This window comes from Pinus tabuliformis, chromosome 9 (genome assembly GCF_031772625.1).
Source record: "Pinus tabuliformis cultivar Carrire ecotype Pingquan chromosome 9, CPIR1, whole genome shotgun sequence".
In the NCBI taxonomy this organism is placed as follows: Eukaryota; Viridiplantae; Streptophyta; class Pinopsida; order Pinales; family Pinaceae; genus Pinus; species Pinus tabuliformis.
In genome coordinates, this window is record NC_142307.1 from 1,719,379,652 (window position 1) to 1,719,401,903 (window position 22,252).

At 37.1% G+C, this 22,252-nt stretch overlaps 1 protein-coding gene across 2 annotated transcripts in view; it reads right to left on the reverse strand.

Moving 5' to 3' along the window:
- Positions 1-4,004: 4,004 nt before the first annotated feature.
- The window catches only part of LOC149155574 (N-acylphosphatidylethanolamine synthase-like), a 224,078-nt gene continuing 205,830 nt past the window's right edge, over positions 4,005-22,252 (reverse strand). For both annotated transcript variants that reach the window (XM_089440698.1, XM_089440699.1), the window contains exon 5: positions 4,005-4,533. In XM_089440698.1, the coding sequence (XP_089296824.1) occupies positions 4,198-4,533 (336 nt within the window). In that variant the 3' untranslated portion in view covers positions 4,005-4,197. The remainder of the gene's footprint in view (positions 4,534-22,252) is intronic.

The window sequence follows — 22,252 nt, forward strand, 5'->3', positions numbered from 1 at the left end:
TGATTTTTGTAGCATTGGATGTGTTCTTGCCACGAAATTTCGTGGAGAGGCTAGAATACATGTATTCTCCAAACCCAAAAATTGTTTCTAGAAATTCCACCTAGAGACAACTTAATTAAAATAATTAACTTTTTTTTAAATGATTCCCTAAGTCTAAACTTAGGTAATCTGGTTAATTAAAGGGTATTAATCAATTCATGATGAGAATCTTCTAGAAAAGACATGGATTGACTTCTAGTTAATCTTAGCCATCGATTATGTTTTAATCTTGGTCGTTGGTGCTCCAACAAGAGATTATAGGAAGAAGTCGATGGGTAGATGCAGAATACACCAGAGTAGATACTCAGTTGCTCAAGCAGATCGATTTTCTTAGTGGCTGAAGTTCAACAAGAGAAAATAAAGTCAGAGAGTGAGTTGCAGGTGGGAGAGAGAGGGTATCAGCATAGTCTGTGAGTGCAGGAGGAATCTAGAAGGGACATCGCAGAGGAGAGACGCATATCATCAATGCATAGAGAGTGACGCAGGCCCTACGCAATCACTGCGCAAAGGGTGATGCAAGAAGGCCAGCGAAAAGGTAGGAAGCTCTCTTTGGGGTTCGAAAAAAGCTGTGGAGTGAGAAATTCATCTGTAAATTTATCTCAGTACTTCTTCCTCTATTTTGTCCATCTAAATCTTGTACATAAATTATTGCTAAAGATTAATAGAAGAAACCCTTATTTGTTGCACTGGTTTCCCACATTGGGTTTTTCTGAGGACAATTGTCCAAGAATAACTGTCATTGTGGTTATATGTGTGCTACTATTTTCCTCGTATTTAATTTCTGTAGAATTTATTTGTGAACATTGCAGTGTATGTATTTCAATATTTGTCGTAGAAAAACTGCAAATAATTTGTTTAAGTAATTTAACAACTAGGAGAAATATTATCAATTACTGCAATAGGATTCAGAATTACCGAATTTTCACAATGTCTCAACTAAAGGACATGACTCTTAATGAAGATGCTCTCCCACTTAGGTATTTATACAAGACACTCATATGTAACCCAATCATATCACTTCCCATACATTTATTCAATATATTGTTATTTTATCCTAAATGGATTTATTTATATTCCAAGTATTTTGGATATTTAATTTGCGAGTCATATTGGTTACCACAATCACTGACTCAAAATAGCTAAAAGCACTAGTGTGTAATTGTTGATTATGATAGGAGACTCCGCAACTATCATAAATCATTTGGTTCACAATTCAGAGATGGAAAACAACCCCTTAGCCCCAGTTCTTGAATGAAGCAAACAGGAGGAGAACTCTTTACTAATATCAAATAATACCATGTCCTCTAAGAAAATAATAGTGAAAAAGATTGGTGGGCTAATTTTGGATCAACTTTAAAAGAGGGGGACCTTATATTTAATCACCAAACCATCCCATAATTTAATGATGAGTACAAAAATTTGTTTCAAGCCATTAATCCATCGCATGGCATGCAACCTTGGTCACTTAAACCATCACATGGTTCACAACCTAGGTCATTTCACCAAGCATTTGAACAACAATGAGAAAGGACAAGAGTCCCTCCTTCACATACATTATGGTTTGAATCTGCAATCTTCTCTCTAGTGGCTTCTTGTTTCTTGGCTCATGGTGGGGTAATGGCATTATTGTTAAAGAGGCATACAGGTGCTGAAAATCCTTCTCACTAGGTAAAAAAATTCATTAATTTCTGGTTGGTGTTTGGACTTTTAATGATTTATAGGAAGCTTTCAAGGGAACCTCACCCCTAGTGGCTTACTAATACATAAGGAAACAAGTGACTTGAGGCCGACATCAATTTTATCATTAGTTCGCAAGATTTCTCCCAATTCATGCCTCTTTGAATTGTTCAATACTTTGACTTGAGTACAAGGAATTGCTACCAATTGTTGAATTCAAGACATGAATTTCATAGGAAACATGGTGTGAGAGAGGTATTGTTGGAATGTGAAACATTTGATACTAATAGAAGTTATTGGTCACATTAGGTATTAGATGGTGCTAGAGAATCTCAAGAAATTTGCAATCCTTGGAAGCCATGAGAAACATATTCATTACAACAGGTCTTGATTTTTCAATGTTTCTTTAAAATTTTATGAAATAGAACATCAAATCAAAAGTCAAATAGTAGAAATCATGGGGTCACTAATGGAATTGGAGCAACCACTAACAATCTTGGAAACAAAATGCAATCTTCTTTGAAATTTGGCATTCATTTGAGTAGGGAGGACCAATGCATGGTATCAAACAAAAGAGTTTAAGCTAACTCATCCAAGAGTGAGCTAAAAAGGGATAAAGTTGTGCATCGACTTAATGGGGAAATGGAACTTGAGAATCAAGATCCTAATCCAAAAAGAGGAAGCTTGGATGTAGCTAGTGGCTACGTTCTTTCTTAGGCATATGCTATAGAATATATGTAATATATTATAAAATATAAGAGCATTAAACATATACTATAAAATATATAGTATCAAAGAGTATGAGATAGTTTTGTAGAAAAATGAAGTCAATCTTTATTTTGAGCTTCAACAAAGTAATTATTATTTTGAAACTTTGGAAAATAAAATTGTGATTTGTAATTTATCTTAATATAATTTATCCACTTATTGTTTAAAAAATATTTTTATTACTACTAAAATATTCTATAAATATATTTCTAAATTTCTAAATTTACAATTTATTAATTTGTTAATTTATTTAATTAAATTTTATCAGCATAGAAATGTTAAAACTAAACTATCATTATATAATGGTCAACCTACATATATTATATTTAATTAAATTTTATTAACTATCATTATATAATGGTCAACCTACATATCATTTAATTAGAAAGTCTTACCATATGGTCAAACTAATATCATTTAAGTGAAAAAGTCTTATGAGATTCCATTAGATAAAAAGTAACACAATGAGTTTTTATTATGGTTGAAGAGCAAGTCATTTTGGTTCAGTAGATGTGTGGCAAATAAATTCTAGTAGGTCAATATATTGGGCCATTAAAATTATTTTTATACATATTTAGTAAAAATGGGTATATCTTAATTAAAAATAAAATCAAAATCATTTTTTAGTTAAGGAAAACAATTTTTGTTAGTGAAATTGTATTATAAAGATTTTGTTTTGTAAAGTGGTCAAGGTTCTAAACTTATGGTTTTTGGGAAAAGATATTAAAAGAAATCCAACAATTTTAAGAGTTGGTGTGAATGTGATTTTCACAGCTTCTATACTCTTGGGTCACAGTTTCTTTGACAGTTTCTATACTCTTGGGTCACAGTTTAAACCACAATATAGTCATGTAAGTCAATTTGTTTTAGTTAAGGAAAACAATTTTTGTTAGTGCAATTGTATTATAAAGATTTTGTTTTGTAAAGTGGTGAAGGTTCTAAACTTATGGTTGTTGGGAAGAGATATTAAACGAAATCCAACAATTTTAAGAGTTGGTGTGGACGTGATACTCTTGGGTCACAGTTTCCTAAACCACAATATAGTCATGTAAGTCATGGACTTACTAGGGAAAAAATATCTCCTTGGCTAGATGTTTATTTTACTGGATGTAAAAAAACCGATTAATGACCTAAAACCTAAAGAAATTTGATAAGGGTAAAAATTTACCCTCTTATGAACCACCACAAAATTACAAAGTAGCATAACTTGTTTATCAAAAAATTAATCAGGTTAACCTAATAAAAATAATTGAATAATAATAATAAGTTAATCCAGCAACTACTCATCATGATAAAATCTCCCCATTTTAAAAACAAAACCAACCTTTTAAACAAAGAAATATATTTCAACTAAAACTATTAACACATCCCAAAGTTACTACATCAACTTCATTGTTGATTTTTCATTAATCCTAACGTTAATGCCTCCACCATACTATTTATTTCCCCTTTCAATGACAGAAAACAGCAGAAACTTAACAAAAATGTTGCAAAAATAACATAAAATTTGGCGACAGTCCTAAAACAAAAATCCAGAAAATATCATTTTATTAATAAGAATCAACAAAATGATAAAATATACCGATTGTTTTTATTACTTGCTATATGATCGCTTTCTAACATTTTATTGGTTGTGACATTCACAAAACAAAAATCATCGCATTACCTTGCAATTCTCAGTGTTGAATCCTGCCCAGATACAGGAGGTGTAAATTATTTATGGTCGTTTTTACTAAGAGACCTGGCTTTTGCGCACAGCTTCTGCATGGCATTTCGAATGTGATCCGAGATATGTATGAAAAGCCATTTCTGCGCGATTTCATCTAATCCTTTACACAATCCTGTTGGCCATCCAGAGCTGTCGAGATGGCCCTTGTTTCCTTCATTGCATTCATCCCCGGATGCTCTAAGAACTCTCGACACAGACTCAGCTCTCTGCTGAAGTGTGGAAATATCAAACTCCATAGGTTCGCCGACAACAATATTAATGTTTTTTAGACAAAGAGGAAGAAGTGGCCTTCTTCCGAACCAGTGCTTCTCCGGCATTACCTGAGAAGAGCCAGATAGATATGTCACTTTTGTTTTTAATACACTTGCAATTAAGAAAAGTATCACAAAGCAACAAGAAGAGATTTCACAAGGTGGTCAAGAACAATAGTCAATGTGGAAATCCTTATAATGAAAACCCAATCATAGAGTAGTCAAGCACAACAACAATGTCTGTAAATCAACCAAATGAAGTCTCAGATTTTTACGAGGATCCAGCATCTCGATTGAATTCCCAATAAGAATTTAAAGTGTCATTATTTTATTCTATGTAGATGGATGCAAACAAACCATTTGTGTTTATAAATATGTTTGTATTCTTCTTTTCTTCTTACCCTGTCGATACTTTTATGGGATAGGAAATGGTAAACAAAATCACATTGTTTTTGTTATTAAGCCACTTTCATTTTCAAATACCCACATGTAAGTGCTATAAGACAAATATATCGCAATGGATAACAGTCAAGTCAATTATGTAATCATGTTTTGAACATTTAATAACTTCAAAAACTCAAATCAATGTATTGCAATAGTTAAAAACCGAAGAATTCGTATAATAAAGTTTTGAACATTTTAATAGCTTCTAAAACTCAAAAAGAGGTTAATCCACCATATTTTCTTGTCAGCCAAAAATGGAAAGTTTATTATATGCAGAGTTTACAGTGATATATTGAAGAAATACACCAGCAAAAGAATTAACAGAGCAAAAATAATTTGACAATAATGCACACAGCTCACACACATTTTCATTATCAATAGCAGATATTTATACATGAGGAGACATCTGCCATCTCCTACAATCTCTCAATCATTTCCTATATTCTTTCAATATTCACTCCATAAATCTTTCAGCAATCTTCCACAAATCTCTCATCTGTCATTCCATTAATTTCTCCACAAATCTCTCATCTGTCATTCCACTAATTTCTCCACAAATATCTCACTAAAAACAACAATTTTATTTATTGCAAATGAATCATTATTCCATCATTTCTCCCCCATAATGATCATTTGGAAATATTCCAAGATCATCTCTTAATTTGCAAAACTTTTCCTTAGATAGTGCTTTAGTGAATATATCAGCTACTTCATTTGTTGTGCAGTACTCGTACTCAATCTCGATCATGTTAAATTATACAACTACGGTCAAATTCCACCTTGGACAGCTCATTTGATAAACATAATCATTGCATTGAATTCCTCTTTTCGAAAATACCAAAATTGACCTAAAGTTCACTCAAATCGGACAAGGAGAAATGGATTTTTGAGGTCAAGCCCACAAATACAAAATTATCAAGGTCGTCCTTGGGTCAAATGTCACATCTCAAGGATAAGATGGCACCCCTCAAGTTGCATATAAATATAAGTGCCCTCATGCCTCATTTGAACATCACACAACACACATTCTTCTTCTCTTCATTTGTTTGGTTCCCACGGGTTAAAAACAGCTCTATTCTTCTTCACACGTGCAAGGGTTTGCAGGCATCTTCATCTCTCTCACTGGCATCATTGACTTTTGATGATTGGGCATTTGGTTTGGCTTGGTTTTCTTGGGTTATGGATCTGATTAAGGAGGCCGAATTCAGCAAGGAAGGGCAAAATTCTAAAGCAGTTAGACCACCTTTGACCAGCATTGACTTTTCTGCAGTTAAAGTTTGACCAGCGTTGACCAAGGGTCAAAAGGAGACTTTTTACTTCAATTTTCTTGGAGAAGGCCTATTCCATCAGGCCGCATTTTTTGGCTCTAAGACCGAGGCATTTTGAGGAGTTTGACTGTTGTTGACCATAGACCAGAGCTGTACTTTTTCTCTCTCTATTGACCAAAGTTTATGGAGCTGTTTTGACTGATTCTTGACCAGCAAAAGAGGCAGCATAGATTGGGATTTGACCGAATTATATGAAGCAGATTTGACCATGATTTGACTTTTGTTGACTTGACTGATTAGGGAAATCAACTTCTGTTGACTTTTTGCAGATTCAACAGTTGACCAGATTTGACTCTTCATCATTTTGACATTGGTATATTAATTTAACATAAGATTGAATATTGGATATTGTTTTGGATATTGGCTAGTCAAAGTTTGACTTTGACTCTTGGATGATGTACTCTCACTATTGAACATTCAAAGACAATCTAATAGAAGAAGATTTGCAAGGGTTCTCCCGCTAGTGGGGTTTTTCCCTCGTCATTGACCAAATATTGTGTCTTTTGTCTCTTGGTTGACTTTCAATGTGCATTGGAATAATTGTTCTATCTACTATTGCTCTACTGTCATTGGTTAAATTGAAGTGGAAATTGTTAAATTGAATGTTATTGGATATTGTTGAAGTAATAGTTGCAACATAGAACAATTGATGAAAAAATAACATGGCATCAGAGCAGAGGTGAAGACAAGCCCAAGTGACATAAAGCAAGAGCATCCATCTTCTAAGGAGTTGATTGAAAGGGCAAAATCTTTTGGTAAAAATGTCTACCTCTTATTTCAAGGATAATGAAAAGCTAGTTGACTCATCGGGTTTTGCAGCATGGACGACCAAAATCACTGAGATCAAGGACCAACTCTAGACTACTCAAGAAATCAAACCTGATAGGGAATTGGTGATGACCGCCCTTAGTGGCCTTCCTGCATCATGGGATATGTTCATTACTTCTATCAACAACAAGTCGTATGAAAGAAGAGATCGAAGGAGAAACAAAAGAAGAAGAGACTCTCCCAATGATCGTGAAGATAGCTATCGTCCACCAAAGAGGTCTGGAAACTCCAGATATGAAAGTAATGCTACTAATCAATCTCAGTATATTCTTATTTCCGCATTATCTAGTTCATCTTTTCCGGATTCTTGGGATAGTTGGTTGGTTGATAGTGGGGCATCTCATCACTTCTCTGGATATAAGGAAGTTCTCTCTAATTTGGTAGAGAGGGAGACTAATTCAAACATTATTCTTGGTGACAATACCACTCATCCCATAAAGGGCTTTGGTTCTGCCAAATTTCATTTGAACTCTACGGAATCTGTTTTGCTTCATGATGTGATGTATGTATCGGGATTGAAGAAGAATTTGGTATTGATATCTACCTAGGAGGATAAATGAATAAGGGTTGCATTCATCAAAGGAAAAGTACTCAGTTGGCCTGTTGGATCCTATATGAGAAATGCCTTCACATTGGGATCAAGGTTTGAAGGAATCTATAGAGTCACTGGAAGACCCCTCCTAGTTATGGTCCATAATACAAACCATCAAAAACGGGTTGTGGCACCGAAGGCTGGCCCATCTACACTATGATGCACTTCCAAAATTGATGGAGTATGCCCTGAGTGTGCCAATGGAAAGAAGACAAGGGGACCATCCCCCTCTAGCGAAAACAAATCGAAAGACATCCTTCATCTCATTCATTCAAATATATGTGGTCCAATGCCCGTACATCACCTTTATCGACGATTTCTCAAGGAAGACATGGGTATACTATTTAAAGCACAAGGATGAGGCATTCGAAATATTCAAGTAGTTCCAAGACTTTGGTTGAAAATCATACAGGGAAGAAAATAAAGATCTTCAGGTCCGACAATGGTGGGGGATACATCTCAAATGAATTTATAGACTTTTGCAAAAATGAAGGAATTAAGAAGGAGACCATTATGCCCTACATTAGGGAATGGTTGTGAGAAAGAACAAGTCCATTGTAGAAGTTTCCTGAGCCATACTCCATGATCAAAAGCTGCCAAAGTTCCTTTCAGCTGAAGTGACAAACACGACAGTATATGTTCAAATAGGTTGTCTCATCAAGCTTTGGACAACAAGACTCTCGAGGAAGTATTCACGGATGTCAAGCCCGATATTGGTCATATATGAATTTTTGGCTGCCCCGTATATTTCCATGCGCTGGATATTGGTCATATATGAATTTTTGGCTACCCCCGTATATTTCCATGCACTAAAGGACAAAAGAAACAAGCTAGAAGCTACAGAAAGAAAAGGTAAGTTTGTTGGATATAGTGAAGATTCTAAAGCATTTAAAATATATATTTCTAGTCAAAGAGAGTTTGAAATTAGCAAGGATATAACATTCGATGAAGATGTAGCCCTTTGAAAAGTATGGGACCTCCCTCCGCCTCCTCCTCCTGAAGACAAGAGTGAGGATATGGATATTCTAGAAGGTCCTTCTATGCCTGAATTTGAGAAGGACATCGTTGATGATCCCATGGAGCCTATGGACCCCTTGAATCCTCCTCCAAGTGATCCTCCTACCAGGAAAAGACCACTTTGGCTCAAGGACACTCTACAAGACATCGAGAAACATGTTGTTGCTCATGGAAGTTTCAAGGAAAGCAAGAAGCCATGTAGGTACCAAGCATATGTTGTAGCTATGAGGAATATGATTCAAGTTGAACCTAGTACCTTTGAAGAAGCTGTGAAGGAACAAGTCTGGAAGGATGAAATAACCGAAGAATATGAGTCTATTGTGAAAAATGATGTATCTGATATTGTGCTAAAACCAAAGGGAAGATCTATGGTAACCTCCAAATGAATCTATAAGATCAAGCATGGGGTTGATGAAAGCATTGAAAAATACAAGGCAAGGTTCGTAGACTAAGGATTCTCTCAAAAGGAGGGAGAAGATTACGATGATATATTTTCTCATGTGGCCTGATATACGACCATCCGTCCGATAGTAGCCATTGTTGCAAGTCAGGGATGGACTCTCCATCAAATGGATGTGAAGACCACTTGCTTACATGGTTTGCTACAAGAAGAAGTGTACGTAGAACAACCCCCAGGATTTGAAATTTATGACAGGAAGACCCATGTATGTCGATTGAAGAAAGCTCTCTATGGATTGAAGCAAGCCCCTTGTGCTTGGTATGCTCGTATTAACAATTACTTGATGAAGTTAGGATTCACAAGGAGCAATGTTGATCCAAACTCATACTTCAAAATGATCCAAGGTATGCCTCTCATTTTGGTATTATATGTTGACGACTTATTCATGACAAGTGCAAACCCTCTCATCTGTAAGAGGGAGTTGGCTTCCAAGTTCGAGATGAAAGACCTTGGTTTGATTCACTATTTCCTGAGACTAGAAGTATGGCAAAAGTCGGGCAAGAGTTTCCTTGCCTACACGTATGGAGTTGAATTTCAAGAAGTTGTGTGGAGAGGTTGTTAGGGCAGACCTAGCAAACCCCTCTAAGTATAGACAACTGGTTGGTGCTCTGATGTTTCATGTAAACACTTGCCCTGACATATGCTTCACAGTTAACACTTTGAGCCAATTCAAGACCGAGCCTCACCATGTGCATTGGGTTGCTGCCAAGCATGTATTGAGATATCTACATGGGACTATTAACCTTGGATTGAGATATTCGTTGGAGATGTTAGACTACATGGATATACAGATGCAGATTAGGCTGGTAATGTTGTCAACAGGAAGAGTACTTTTGGATATTGTTTAGTCTAGGATTCACCATGATATCATGGATGAGCAGGAAGCAGAAATCCATAGCCCTTATCACTGCAGAGACTGAGTATATTGCAACTAGCCTGACGAGTTGTGACGCATTTTGATTGAGGAAGCTCTTTGGAGAGATATTTGAGTAAGTTTTGGACACAATAGTCATCTATTGTGAAAACAAAAGTGGGATTCTTTTGTCAGAGAATCTTGTGTTTCATGACAAATTGAAGCATAGCGAGATCAAGCATCATTACATCCGTGACATGGTGCAAAGAGGAGTTGTGAGACTCCTCCACATTTCGATAGATGAGTAGATAGCCGATATCATCACCAAGGGTTTGCCGAAAGGGAAGTTCTTGCTCTTCAAAGAGCAACTTGGACTGGTTGAGATGACCCTTTCAAATAAGGGTCCAGGCTGATCAAGAACACTAAGCAATGCGCTTCCCCCCTGGTTGAGCTCCCAGGGTGAGGAACCGCGCTGTAAGGCTCCTGGGGATGAGAGACCTCTGACCTATAGGATGTTGAGACCTGGGATCTCCCCTAGTCAAAGTATGCCCCAATTAGCGTCCTACCCACTCTGTGGGACAACCTCTCCCATCTAGCCAACGGATTGAGGAACTTGGGACAGAGTGTGATCCCTACCCCTTGTAGTAGGTGGATCTCGCCCAAGTTGGTGGAGGCAAGTGTTCTAACATCTGACTCTTCAAGTTTAAGATGCATGATCAGGGACAATAGGGTAGAGTGTGATCCTTACGTTTATCTCACCTATTTACAGGGACTTTGGGATAGAGTGTGATCCCTACACTTGGGGTAAGTTGGTCTCGCACATTGTCTTTGGTTCTGGGTGGTAGCCATGGCTCCCCAACAATGATGATGATGATGATTCTGAGTGGTAGCAGAGTCTCCCCAATGGTGATAGATGCAGGGTAGTAATTGGAGGTCCCCTACAACATTTCTTCTTTAGATTCAAGAATGTTCAGCGTGAGATGAGCAGAGACACGCAGAGACAGTACATGATGCCAAGATGGCATGATCATTGACGGTCAGATATTGGTAGGTGAAATTCTCCCTAGTTGAGAGCGAGTGTTAAATTATGCAACTAGGGTCAAATTCCACTTTGGACAACTCATTTGATGGAGATAATCATTGCATTGAATTCCTCTTTTCGAGAGGACCAAAATTGACCTAAAGTTCACTCAAATCAAACAAGGAGAAATGGATTTTTGAGGTCAAGCCCACAAATACAAAATTGTCAAGGTTGGCCTTTGGTCAAATGTCACATCTCAAGGATAAGATGGCACTCCTCACATTGCATATAAATATAAGTGCCCTCATGCCTCATTTTAACATCACACAACACACGTTCTTCTTCTCTCTTCATTTGTTTGGTTTGTACAGGTTAAAGACAACTCTATTCTTCTTCACATGTGCAAGGGTTTGGAGGCATCTTTGATTTCTCTCTTTGGCATCATTGACCTTTGATGATTGGGCATATGATTTGACTTGGTTTTCTTGGGTTTTGGATACGATTAAGGAGGCTGAATTTAGTGAGGAAGGAAGGAGGAAATTCTGAAGCAGTTAGACCACCTTTGACCAACATTGACTTTTTTGCAAATGCAGTTTGACCAGCGTTGACCAAGTGTCAAAAGGAGACTTTTGACTTCGATTTTCTTGGAGAAGGTCTGTCCCATCAGGCCGCATTTTTTGGCTCTAAGACTAAGGCATTTTGAGGAGTTTGGTTGTTGTTGACCGCAAGTTTGACTGAAAACTAGAGTTGTACTATTTCTCTCTCTATTGACCAAGTTTGACCAAAGTTTTTGGAGTTGTTTTCACTGATCCTTGACAAGCAAAAGAGGTTGCATTAATTGGGCTTTGACCAAATTAAATTGAAGCATATTTGACTATTGTTGACTTCACTGTTTAGGGCAGTCAATTGTTGTTGACTTTTTGTAGATCCAACAGTTGACAAAATTTGACTCTTCCTCATCATTTTGACATTGGTATATTAATTTGACATAAGATTGAATATTGGATATTGTTTTGGATATTGGCTAGTCAAAGTTTGATTTTGACTCTTAGATGATGTACTCTCTCTAATGAACATTTGAAGACAATCTAATAGAAGAAGATTTGCAAAGGTTTTCCCCCTAGTGGGGTTTTTCCCTGGTCATTGACCAAATATTGTGTCTCTTGTCTCTTGGTTGTCTTTCATTGTGCATTGGAATAATTGTTCTATCTACTATTGCTCTACTGTCATTGGTTAAATTGAAGAAGTGGAAATTGTTAAATTGAATGTTATTGGATATTGTTGAAGTAATAGTTGCAACATAGAACAATTGATGAAAAATTAACAGATCACCCGTTCTTGAACCAAATCTTGAACAAAATGATAATGAATATCAATATGCTTGGTCTTCTTATGAAAAAATGGATTCTTGGTCATCTGAATAGCACTTTGATTATCACATATCAACTAAGTAGGTTTCTCTTGCAGCTCATGTAGATCCTCTAGAATTCTTCTCAACCAAACTGCTTCACATGTTGTTGTCGTTGCTGCTTTATACTCTGCTTCCGCTATGGAGAGAGAAACTTTAGAGAGAAACTATAGGTTGCTTGTTAGTACTCCAAGTAACTGTTGTTGAACCCATACTAAATGAATACCCTGAAGTTGATTTCCTGTCATCCATGCATCCAGCGCAATCTGAATAGGTATAACCAATTAGCCTGAAATCTTCTATAGACATGTACGCCAAACCATAACCAATTGTTTCACGCAAATATCTTAAAATCCTCTTTGTTGCTTTCCTATGCAATTCCTTGGGTTCTGCCATAAATCTTGATACCATATTGACTGCAAAACAAATATAAGGTAGAGTTGTAGTTAAGTAGACCAACCTTCCAACCAATTGACGATACAAATTAACATCAACTGAATTGGAGCCATTATGTCTGTATAACTTCAACCCAACTTCCAAAGGAGTTGCCACTGGCTCACACCCCAACATTTTGAACCTCTTCAAAATGTCCCAAGTATACTTGGCTTGTGACATGAAAATACCATCTTCCTTCTACCAAACTTCAATACCCAAGAAATAATGCAACTCAGCAATCATATGTGACTTAAATCTTTGAAATAGTTCATTAGTGTCCCTATGTAGATCAAATCATCAATATATAAGACAACTATCAAAATCTCTTGTCCTGACTGAAAGATATAAAGATTGGGCTCAGATAAACTTTTAACTATGTCGTGATCCTAAAGATACTTATCAATTCTTGAATACAATGCCCTTGGCATTTGCATTAGACCATACAATGCCTTCTTCAACTTATAAACATAAGCTTCTTTTCTTGGCACTTCAAAACCTTCATGTTGCTCCACATAAATTTCTTCATCCACATAAAATTCAGAAAAGTTGATTTAACATCCATCTGAAAAATTGGCCATTTGTACTGTGCAGCTAATGCAAGAACCATCCTGATTGTATCTAACTTTACCATTGGGGCAAATGTCTCAATATAATCAATTCCTTCTTTTTGTGAATAGCCCTTTGCAACTAAACGATCCTTGTACTTATCAATTGTGCCATATAAAGTTTTATAAACCCATTTAGTGCCAATTACATATTTTCCCTTTGGTAATTTGACCAAGTCCCATGTATCATTTTTCACCAAGGCATTCCATTTTGCTTCCATAGCTTTGTTTCATTCTTTCTTTCTTGATGCTTCTACATAATCCCGTGGTTCATCCATGTTCATTACCTGTGCCATAAGTGCATAATTTACTAGAGAACTTTGGGATCTAGAAATCCTTCTTTCAAAATTTATATCCAACATTTTGCTTTCTAAATGTCCCCTTTGAAGCCACTTAGGCTTCTTATTAACTTCATCTATCTCTATTGAATTGGAATTTGATTAATCACCAATATTCACTGCATCTTTCTTTAATTCAAATTCTACATGTTCTGGCTGGTAGATTCCATCCTCATCAAACACAACATCTCTACTTATTATCACCTTCCCTACTTCGAGATCAAACAACCTATAACTTCTTGTTTCAGCACTGTAGCCAATAAAAATACATTTCACACTCTTATCATCTAATTTTTCCTCTTTTCCTTAGGAACATGTGCATATGCAGTACAACCAAAAACTTTCATCTGTGCAACATTTGGTTTGTACCTTGACCAGGCTTCTTTTGGAGTGAAATTCAACATTGCTTTTATAGGACATCAGTTAAGAGTGTATACTACTATGTGAACTGCTTCAGTCCAAAACTCATTTCCAAGAGACTTAGTTTTTAACAAGCTCCTAGCCATTTCAACTATGGTCCTGGATTTCCTCTCTGCAACACTATTTTGTTGAGAAGCGTATGAATTCGTAAACTCTCACTTTATTCCATTCTTCCTGCAATAATTCAAAAACTCATTTGACTTGTATTCTCCCCCATTATTTGTTCTTAGGGTGAGAAGTTTTAGACCACTTTGCTTTTCAACTAAAGCTTTAAACTCGAGAAAATGAGAAAACACTTCGGACTTCTACAAAAAATACACCCATGTCTTCCTAGAATAATCACCAATGAAAGTGAGAAAGTAATGTGCCTTTCCAAAAGACACAACCTCCATAGGACCACACAAATCTGAATGCACCAACACTAGACGTTCTCTAGCTTGTTGAGAAATCTAGGGCATCAAGATCAGGGGATTTCTCTATTAATGATAATTGCTTGTGAATGCTTTTTACTTCAATAGATTAGGATCTTTTCTGTAATCAGATTATTATAGTGTTCTTCTTCATCAAACAACTACCAAAGCATAAACAATGAAGAGACAAGAGACACAGATTGTAGGCTATCAGTTAGGGCCAAAACCTCTCCCACTTGAGAGGAAAACCCAAGCAAATTCTTCTTCTTATCGAGACTTCAATTGACGAATACCAAGACCAAGACCCTTGACCTATTTGCCACTCCAAGACCAAGACACACAGCATCCTTGATGAGATCCTTCTTGCTTAAGTCAACAATAGTCCAACCTCTTCTTCTTCCTCCTTCCCGCTACCCTCCAGAATTCGGCTTCCTTTTTCTCTGCTTCAGACCTGCAACCTCTTCGGCCCTAATTCAAAAACCCTTAGCACATGAGGTTGACCAACTTTGACCCTTGATTATCCTCACTCTTGGTGGAGGCTACTTCCTTGACAACTCGACTTGAGATACTCCTTAGTCTTCTCCTTGACTTGACCTTCAAATGGGACTGCAGTACTTCGGCTTCTTCTGCAACAGACAGCACTTGACCTTCAAATGGGACTGCAGTACTTCGGCTTCTTCTGCAACAGACAGCATATATACTTCGCACGTGTGGAGTGATTCAGCCCAAAACAGACCCAAAAACAATGCTAAAGACTTCGCTCTTCCTTTCCTCCTCTTTGCTAGTTATGAGGCTCCTTTTTCGCACCTTTTATTGCAGACTTCTTGACCGAAATTGTCTCTAAAATGAGGCCGAGCTACCCTATTTATAGTGTTTTGCTCATCAAATAAACCGACCTAAACTGTGGGTGAGCCGAAGTGTCTTTTTTATGTAGATCTATTACTCCATCTTGTAGACGAATTGAAGGAGATGCTTTAGCTTGGTCTTGGAGGGCCTTTTTATTCTTTTAATGACTCATACAATTATGTAACATGCTTAAGAAGGGTCCTTCATACATGACATTGACTCAATTTGACTTTATGACCAATCCTAAGGGCTCTCAATGGTTGCCTTACCTAAAAATAAAATTCCTTGCTCATGAAACCCATGAGACAAGCATTACAATAATAATTTAATTTTTCTTCTTTGCATCAATTACATAAAATCACAATTACACATGTCATTATTGTTAGGTTCCTATAAATATAGTAGTCCAGTATGGTTATTTAGCCATTTATCCCACAAGGATATTGTAAAAAATTATTTTTCATTTTAAATTGTTTAGCCTATAAAAAGAAAAATAGAAAAAGAAAGAAATAAAAAATAAATAAAAAAAGGAATTTAAATATATACATATATATATGAAAAAGAAAGAAATGAAATATAAAAAATATATATCAAAGAGATCTAGAATAGTCGGTGAAGGAGCGCGTTGTTAAGGCACTTCGTATGCAAAGGTCACCGGTTCTAGTCTCGCCGATACCAAAAATCCAACATGGTTTCTGCTGGTGCGGCTCAGGCCGGGTGCGATCCCCGGGTGACTTTGACGGCTTAGATGCCCTTGAGTCGTGGCCTCTCAGCCACAGGGTAAGCATGATTTTCAGGATTCACCCACTTATCAACCAAAAAAAAAGAAATATAAAAAATATATATAAATAAAACCCCGTAGGGCGTGCTAGTCTAAATGTCGCCAAATTATGTTTTATTAAAGTTTTGATTTTAAATAATTTTAATGTGATTTGAAACGACCTTTTGTCGTTTACCATAAAAACTTTGCATGTATCAATGGTGAAGAATGCCCTCGCCCAAATCAACGACGGGGGGCAACTTTCGAACACCCCCCCTGACCCTTCGAGATTTAATGGGGGGCAAAAAATGGTTTTTGAATAGACCACCCTGACTACGTGTCCATCCCGTGGCATTTTTGGGGGATCCCTTCCCGATACAGCTTACCACTCCTATGCCCCCACCCTCGAAAACCGCCATCTTGTGCTTCCTTCCACCCATTCACCCCCGTGCCATCCGCTCACACCACTTGTCATTCATCCCGCCATCCACGTCACCTCCCCTCCATGTCATTTGACCATTACCATTCAAATCACCCGCCAACAGCAAATAAACGTTGGACAACTAATCTCTCCCGCCAACAAATGCATTCCTAATTAATACCCGCTCCAAAAACAGTAATAATTCCGTTGCAACCCCCGTGAATCCCGTTATAAGAATCTCTCAGTAACCTGCAAATTTTCCCTTTCGACAGTCATTTGAATTGTGCAGGTCTAGCTTGAAGTGTTTTGAAGTTACCAGTGCCATCTGCAAGTCGTCCCCCTCTGCAATTTCAGTCATAAAATAATCGAGTAACATTGTTCCTTCAATGTTCCTTTGAAATTGAAAATGTCATCGCATAAGGGAAAGGGGAAGAAAAATGAGGAAAGCTCGATGACCCCTCCCATGCCTGATCTAGATAGGTCCCCATTAATTTATACACAGTACAAAATAGTTGAGACTCAGTGTGAATTCGACCTGTACGAGCTCAGAAATTGGGCAAACCAAAAGTTTTTAGATAACAGTGACGATTTGGGCATTTGGGAATCCCTCTTGTCGCAGTTTGTTTTTCCCCAAACCCATTTCTTCCCTGAATTTGTCACCTAGTGTCATATGAGATACCTTCCCAACCATAAAGCAGTTGTGGCCCAAAATAACCAAGTTTTATTCTCAATAACCCCAGAGAGTATCTGCCAAGCCCTTCAAGTCAATCCTCAAGCCTCTCTACATCCTTTTTCCGCTGATGCTCTTATAGAGATATACCAGAAACTTACTTTTGCCCAAAGAGCCCATATATTTGAGTGTTTCCTGCCTGAAAACTTTGAATTACCCAGAAGAAACCCTCCTTACTCTGCCTCCATTTTTCCTTAAATGTCAAGGCAGGTAAATTTTATCGTTACCTATCTGTTAGGTTATCATTCAGACCAGTGGGTAGATGAGATTGTCTTAGGATTTCTATCAGCTTTCACAATTGCACAGAAGCCTTCAACTTTATTCAATTATAGTCAATTTTTATCAGATATCCTTCATGAGCAGTTTATGAAGTTTAAAGCTGAAGGTGTGTTCAAACACCAATCAATTTTGGTATATCTGATGTTATTTTACCAAGAAGACAGGTTCAAGATCCAATTACAAAAGATGGACAATCAAGGTACCCCATTATCAATCATTCACTGGACTTCTTTAGTTAGAAGAAACTCAAAGAATTATTCATTCAACGATTTTGTGGATGAGTTTCTACATACATCCTTGTGTCTACTCAGTAGTGATGTTATACCAAGGATTTCACTAGAGATAAAAAAGGTCTTGCATCTCACCGAACAGGCCAAAGTTGGAGACTAGTATCCCTATAGATTACCAAAGTTTGTGCCAATGAGAATTTTTTCTCTCAAATACATCAGACAAATGCTTAACATGGATGATTTGCACTTTGTCTCAAACAAGAGGAAATCACAGTTTAAGTTAAAGGCATATGTGGGGCCATATATTGTAAACACCAAGGCAGCAAACAAAGAAGTTGATGAACTACTCAAGCAGATGAAGTTTAAACTCAATTTCACATGGTCCTATGACCCACTGGGAACCATTTCTAAACTAAGAGTTGAGCAGAAATCTACTCCTTACGCGCACACACCCAGATTGGAGATAGAATAACATGCAAATTTGGAGCAATGGACATAAAACACTTTGTCGGAGGCCGAAGAGCAGACTGTCAGCCAAACTTCTCTGCAGACTCCAATTCCAAAGGAAAAAGACACAAAGAGGATAAGGGAAAGCATGTCCCCCACTGATTCAGAATCACAAGATTTTTGAGTATTCAAGAGAAGAAAAAAGACTGATCCCAAAGACAAAATTGTCATTGATATTAAAGATGACACACAGGCCACTACTCAAGAAGAGTCGTCAGAAGAAAAGGAGACCCAAGATCAAACCACAGTGGTCTTAACAGGTTTGCCAGTCACTCCTTTTCCTAATGTTGAAGAAATCATACAGTCACCTGTGTCTTCCTCATCTCAAATGGCCACACAACATCCAAACATTTTTTCTAGGTACAAGGAGATTAAGAAGAAGAATGAAGCCCTCAAAGCTACAACTTATTCAGAATTTTGGAGGCAGACTGCCACTACACAGCATAGGCTACTATCAACATTTGAAACAGAGAAAGGGTAGTTTCAATTAGCTTTTCTGGAACCTACAATTCCAATGCCCAGGGGTGTTAAAGATTATAAAGCCTCCATGTTTTCTATTGATGCCAAGAAAGTTCATGCAATCGATCAAATCAATTTGCATTAACAAACAGGAGAAATGATTTACTCAACTTTGACCAGTTCGACCATGGCTACCTCCAAATTACACACATATCTAAACCATATGCATTCAAAGTTAAAGATAGAGAGAATGTCCTCTCTGGCCAAAGACACCAAGATAAAACCCTTGGAAGACTTGATTATCAAACTAGAATATGATCCTAGCAATGTCAAGGCAACAGAGGAGATGATTAAAAACAAGAATGCAGATATCCAGGCCCTCAAAAAACAACTTATACTGCCAACCATAGAGCACCCTCAGGCCAAGGAAATCACAAATTTAGAAATTGAGAAAGAGAATTTGTTCAAGTTAATTGTTGAACAGAGCATTCAGATTCAAAGGATGGAGACAAACATGGAATCATTATTGAAAGAGAAAGAGCAGTGGACAGCAGCAGGTACATCAACAGTTATAGGTACATCAACAGCAGCAGGTACTTCAACACAACCAGAAGAGCAGCCAACAGCCCAAGCATCCACCTCAGATTCCTCTGAGAGATTAGTTCAAGCTTTAGGAGAACTATCATTAACCAATAAAGAAAATGCAAAATTAATGGCAGCACTAACCAAGATGGAAGAGAGCAAAATTAAGGCTGACAATGCATACCTGGCAGAGGTACAGAAGAATTTTAAATTAATTCAACAGATTCAAAAGTATGAGGACCAATCCCTCATAATTCAGATTTTAGCAGAAGCCAAACACAACATTTGGCACAATATCAATGAAAATGTTACAGAATTGTGGCCATCCATTCAAATTATTTTTGAACAAGAAGAGTTGGTGCAAAATGTTAAAGCAGTTATTGAGCAGACAAAAGTTGAAATTGAGCATAAACTAGCAAAAGCACACAGGATAATAAAAATTTTGAATTAAAACTAAAGATGGACTTGAAGAGCTCAATATTCAAGACAGGACAGAGACAGTGATGGAAGTCAAAAGATTATTTACTATTGACTAAGAAAAATCTTATGGTGCAGTTAGAAAAGAAGTGCAAAGAATTAGAGCTACAGGTCAGAAGATTTATCAAAAAGTTTTCTTTGTTGTAGGGGAAAGGACTTCCAACTCTAAAAAATTCTAATGGCAAATTGATTCCATTAGAAAATTACCAAGATCAATTATGCAACATAGCTGCAGATGCATCTAAATTTGCAAAGGAAAAAGGAACTATCAGTGGAGAAGCTTTCTTGGAAGGCCTACAATCTGATCTCAACATTCAGCATGAGATTCATCCTCTGTTTCTGAACAAGCCAACTTTCCAGACCTACACAAAGGTAGATGAAAGATTCAAAAACATGGTAAATTTTTCTATCCCAGGTGAAGAGCGATGGGACCAATTACTGGAGTTGGTCGAATGAGCACAAACAGAAAACCTACAATTTTGGCAACAAGACAAATAGAAGGAGCCAGAAAATAGCTACAGTGAGCAACAAATTTCCTTCAAAGATTCAACAAAAAAGCCGAATTTGTCCATAATTCCATTATGTAGTTTTGTTTCAGAAATATCTATAATTTTGTTAGATATTATTTTGTAATCAATTCCTTTTTGGAATCCAAAGTTAGTTCAATAGAAAGTCTATAAATATTTTGTAATAAGACTTAGAAAGGGTTGGATTATGCAAGAAGAAAAGATTTTTCTGTAATTGTAAGCAGTGAAATACATTTGAAGTAATCAATTCAGTGATACAGAGGCAGTTTGGTTTTAGGATTCTTGTGTCAAGCAAATAGAGGCAGTTTGGTTTGGATTCTTGTGTAAAGCAAATGGTGGTGTTTCCCTCTTTGTAAAATCTGTTTCCTTTCAAGTTTCACATGAATGTTTTCCTTCCTAAATTGTTTACAAGAAGATTAGGGGTCGAATTTACTTTCAGTACTATGCTCTGGCTTGTTAAACAATATCAATGTTTTCTTTCTGATATTAAATATAGGATTCATCTGTGTATGCTCTATATTTAATTGAGCTTCATTCATTCATCTCATTCACACCACAAAAGCTCTACGAGATCCAAGAGTTTGCCTACCTCGCCCTGTTTTCTGCTCCTCTATTTATTTTAATTGATCACTGAAGACCTTATAACTCCATGCCCAATGGACTCCTCTTCCATTTTACAACCAAAACTTTAAAAAAATCTATCTTGTCCTTTCATACCTAGCCTAAAATCTAAAGTTTAAACATTAAAATTAAAAATCATACAAAGAGAGCCCATCTCTGAAAGCTAGAAGGGCTAGATCCCAGCTTTGAAAGTGGTTTGTCATTACCTCTGCAGTTTCCTTTTTCAGCCTAGGAAAACTACGAAGTGCTAACAATTATGAAAACCGAACCTAGTTACACTTTTCAACACTCCCTCTTAACTAGGGAGGTATTCATAATGGTACTTGGTCATTCTCAATCTGAAGAATTCTCATAAGAAGAGTTGGATTGGTAACCCATCTGTTTAGCCTCATATCAACCAGCATTGTCACATAGCAAGGCCTTGACTAACATCTCTATCTCTCCACACGATTTGAGCTCAATGTTGGCAAGACCAATGATGTATAGACACCGTCATCATTGTCTCTCTCGGAACATACCCCACCCGAGTTCTCAAGGTGTGTTCCACTAGGACTATTCTTATCTTTGACTCCCAGTCCTCAAAGAATATCGGTCCTCTACGACTACTCTTATCCTGGATGCCCTAACTCATCCTCCAAGAGCATCGGATGCCAGATGTTTATGCGATCCTCCATTCTGTCTTCCCAAGTGAAGACAAGAATGATGTGTCTATCTCTCCCTCTTAATTAGGGAGGGCATACCTATTCCAATGAAGGAATGTACTCATTCCTACAAAAGGAATGTACTTAAGCTCCCTCTTGGCTTAAGAGTTTTGCTTCCAAGTTTCTACCAAGTAAGAAACTTGTTTCCAGGCTGCCTCTTAATTAGGGAGCTACAACTCCTCAGGTGGAGATAATGGGACAACTAGCTGCTTGAAGAACTCCTCACAATGTCATGAACTTATTTCTTTATTCATGAGTCTTCATGTTTTGGGACTTCTTCATAGGGCAAAGACCATCCATCACTTTCATCCATGAGTCGATCATGTCATTGTTGATTTGGGGTAGCATCGAATGTGCTCTAGGCCTCAAATTTTGTTGGGAGGCTTGGGCACATGCATTCCAAAGAACCCAGAAACCGTTTTGGAACATTCCACACAGAGATGATTATATTAAAATAATTAATATTTTTAAAGGGGTTCCTAAGTCTAA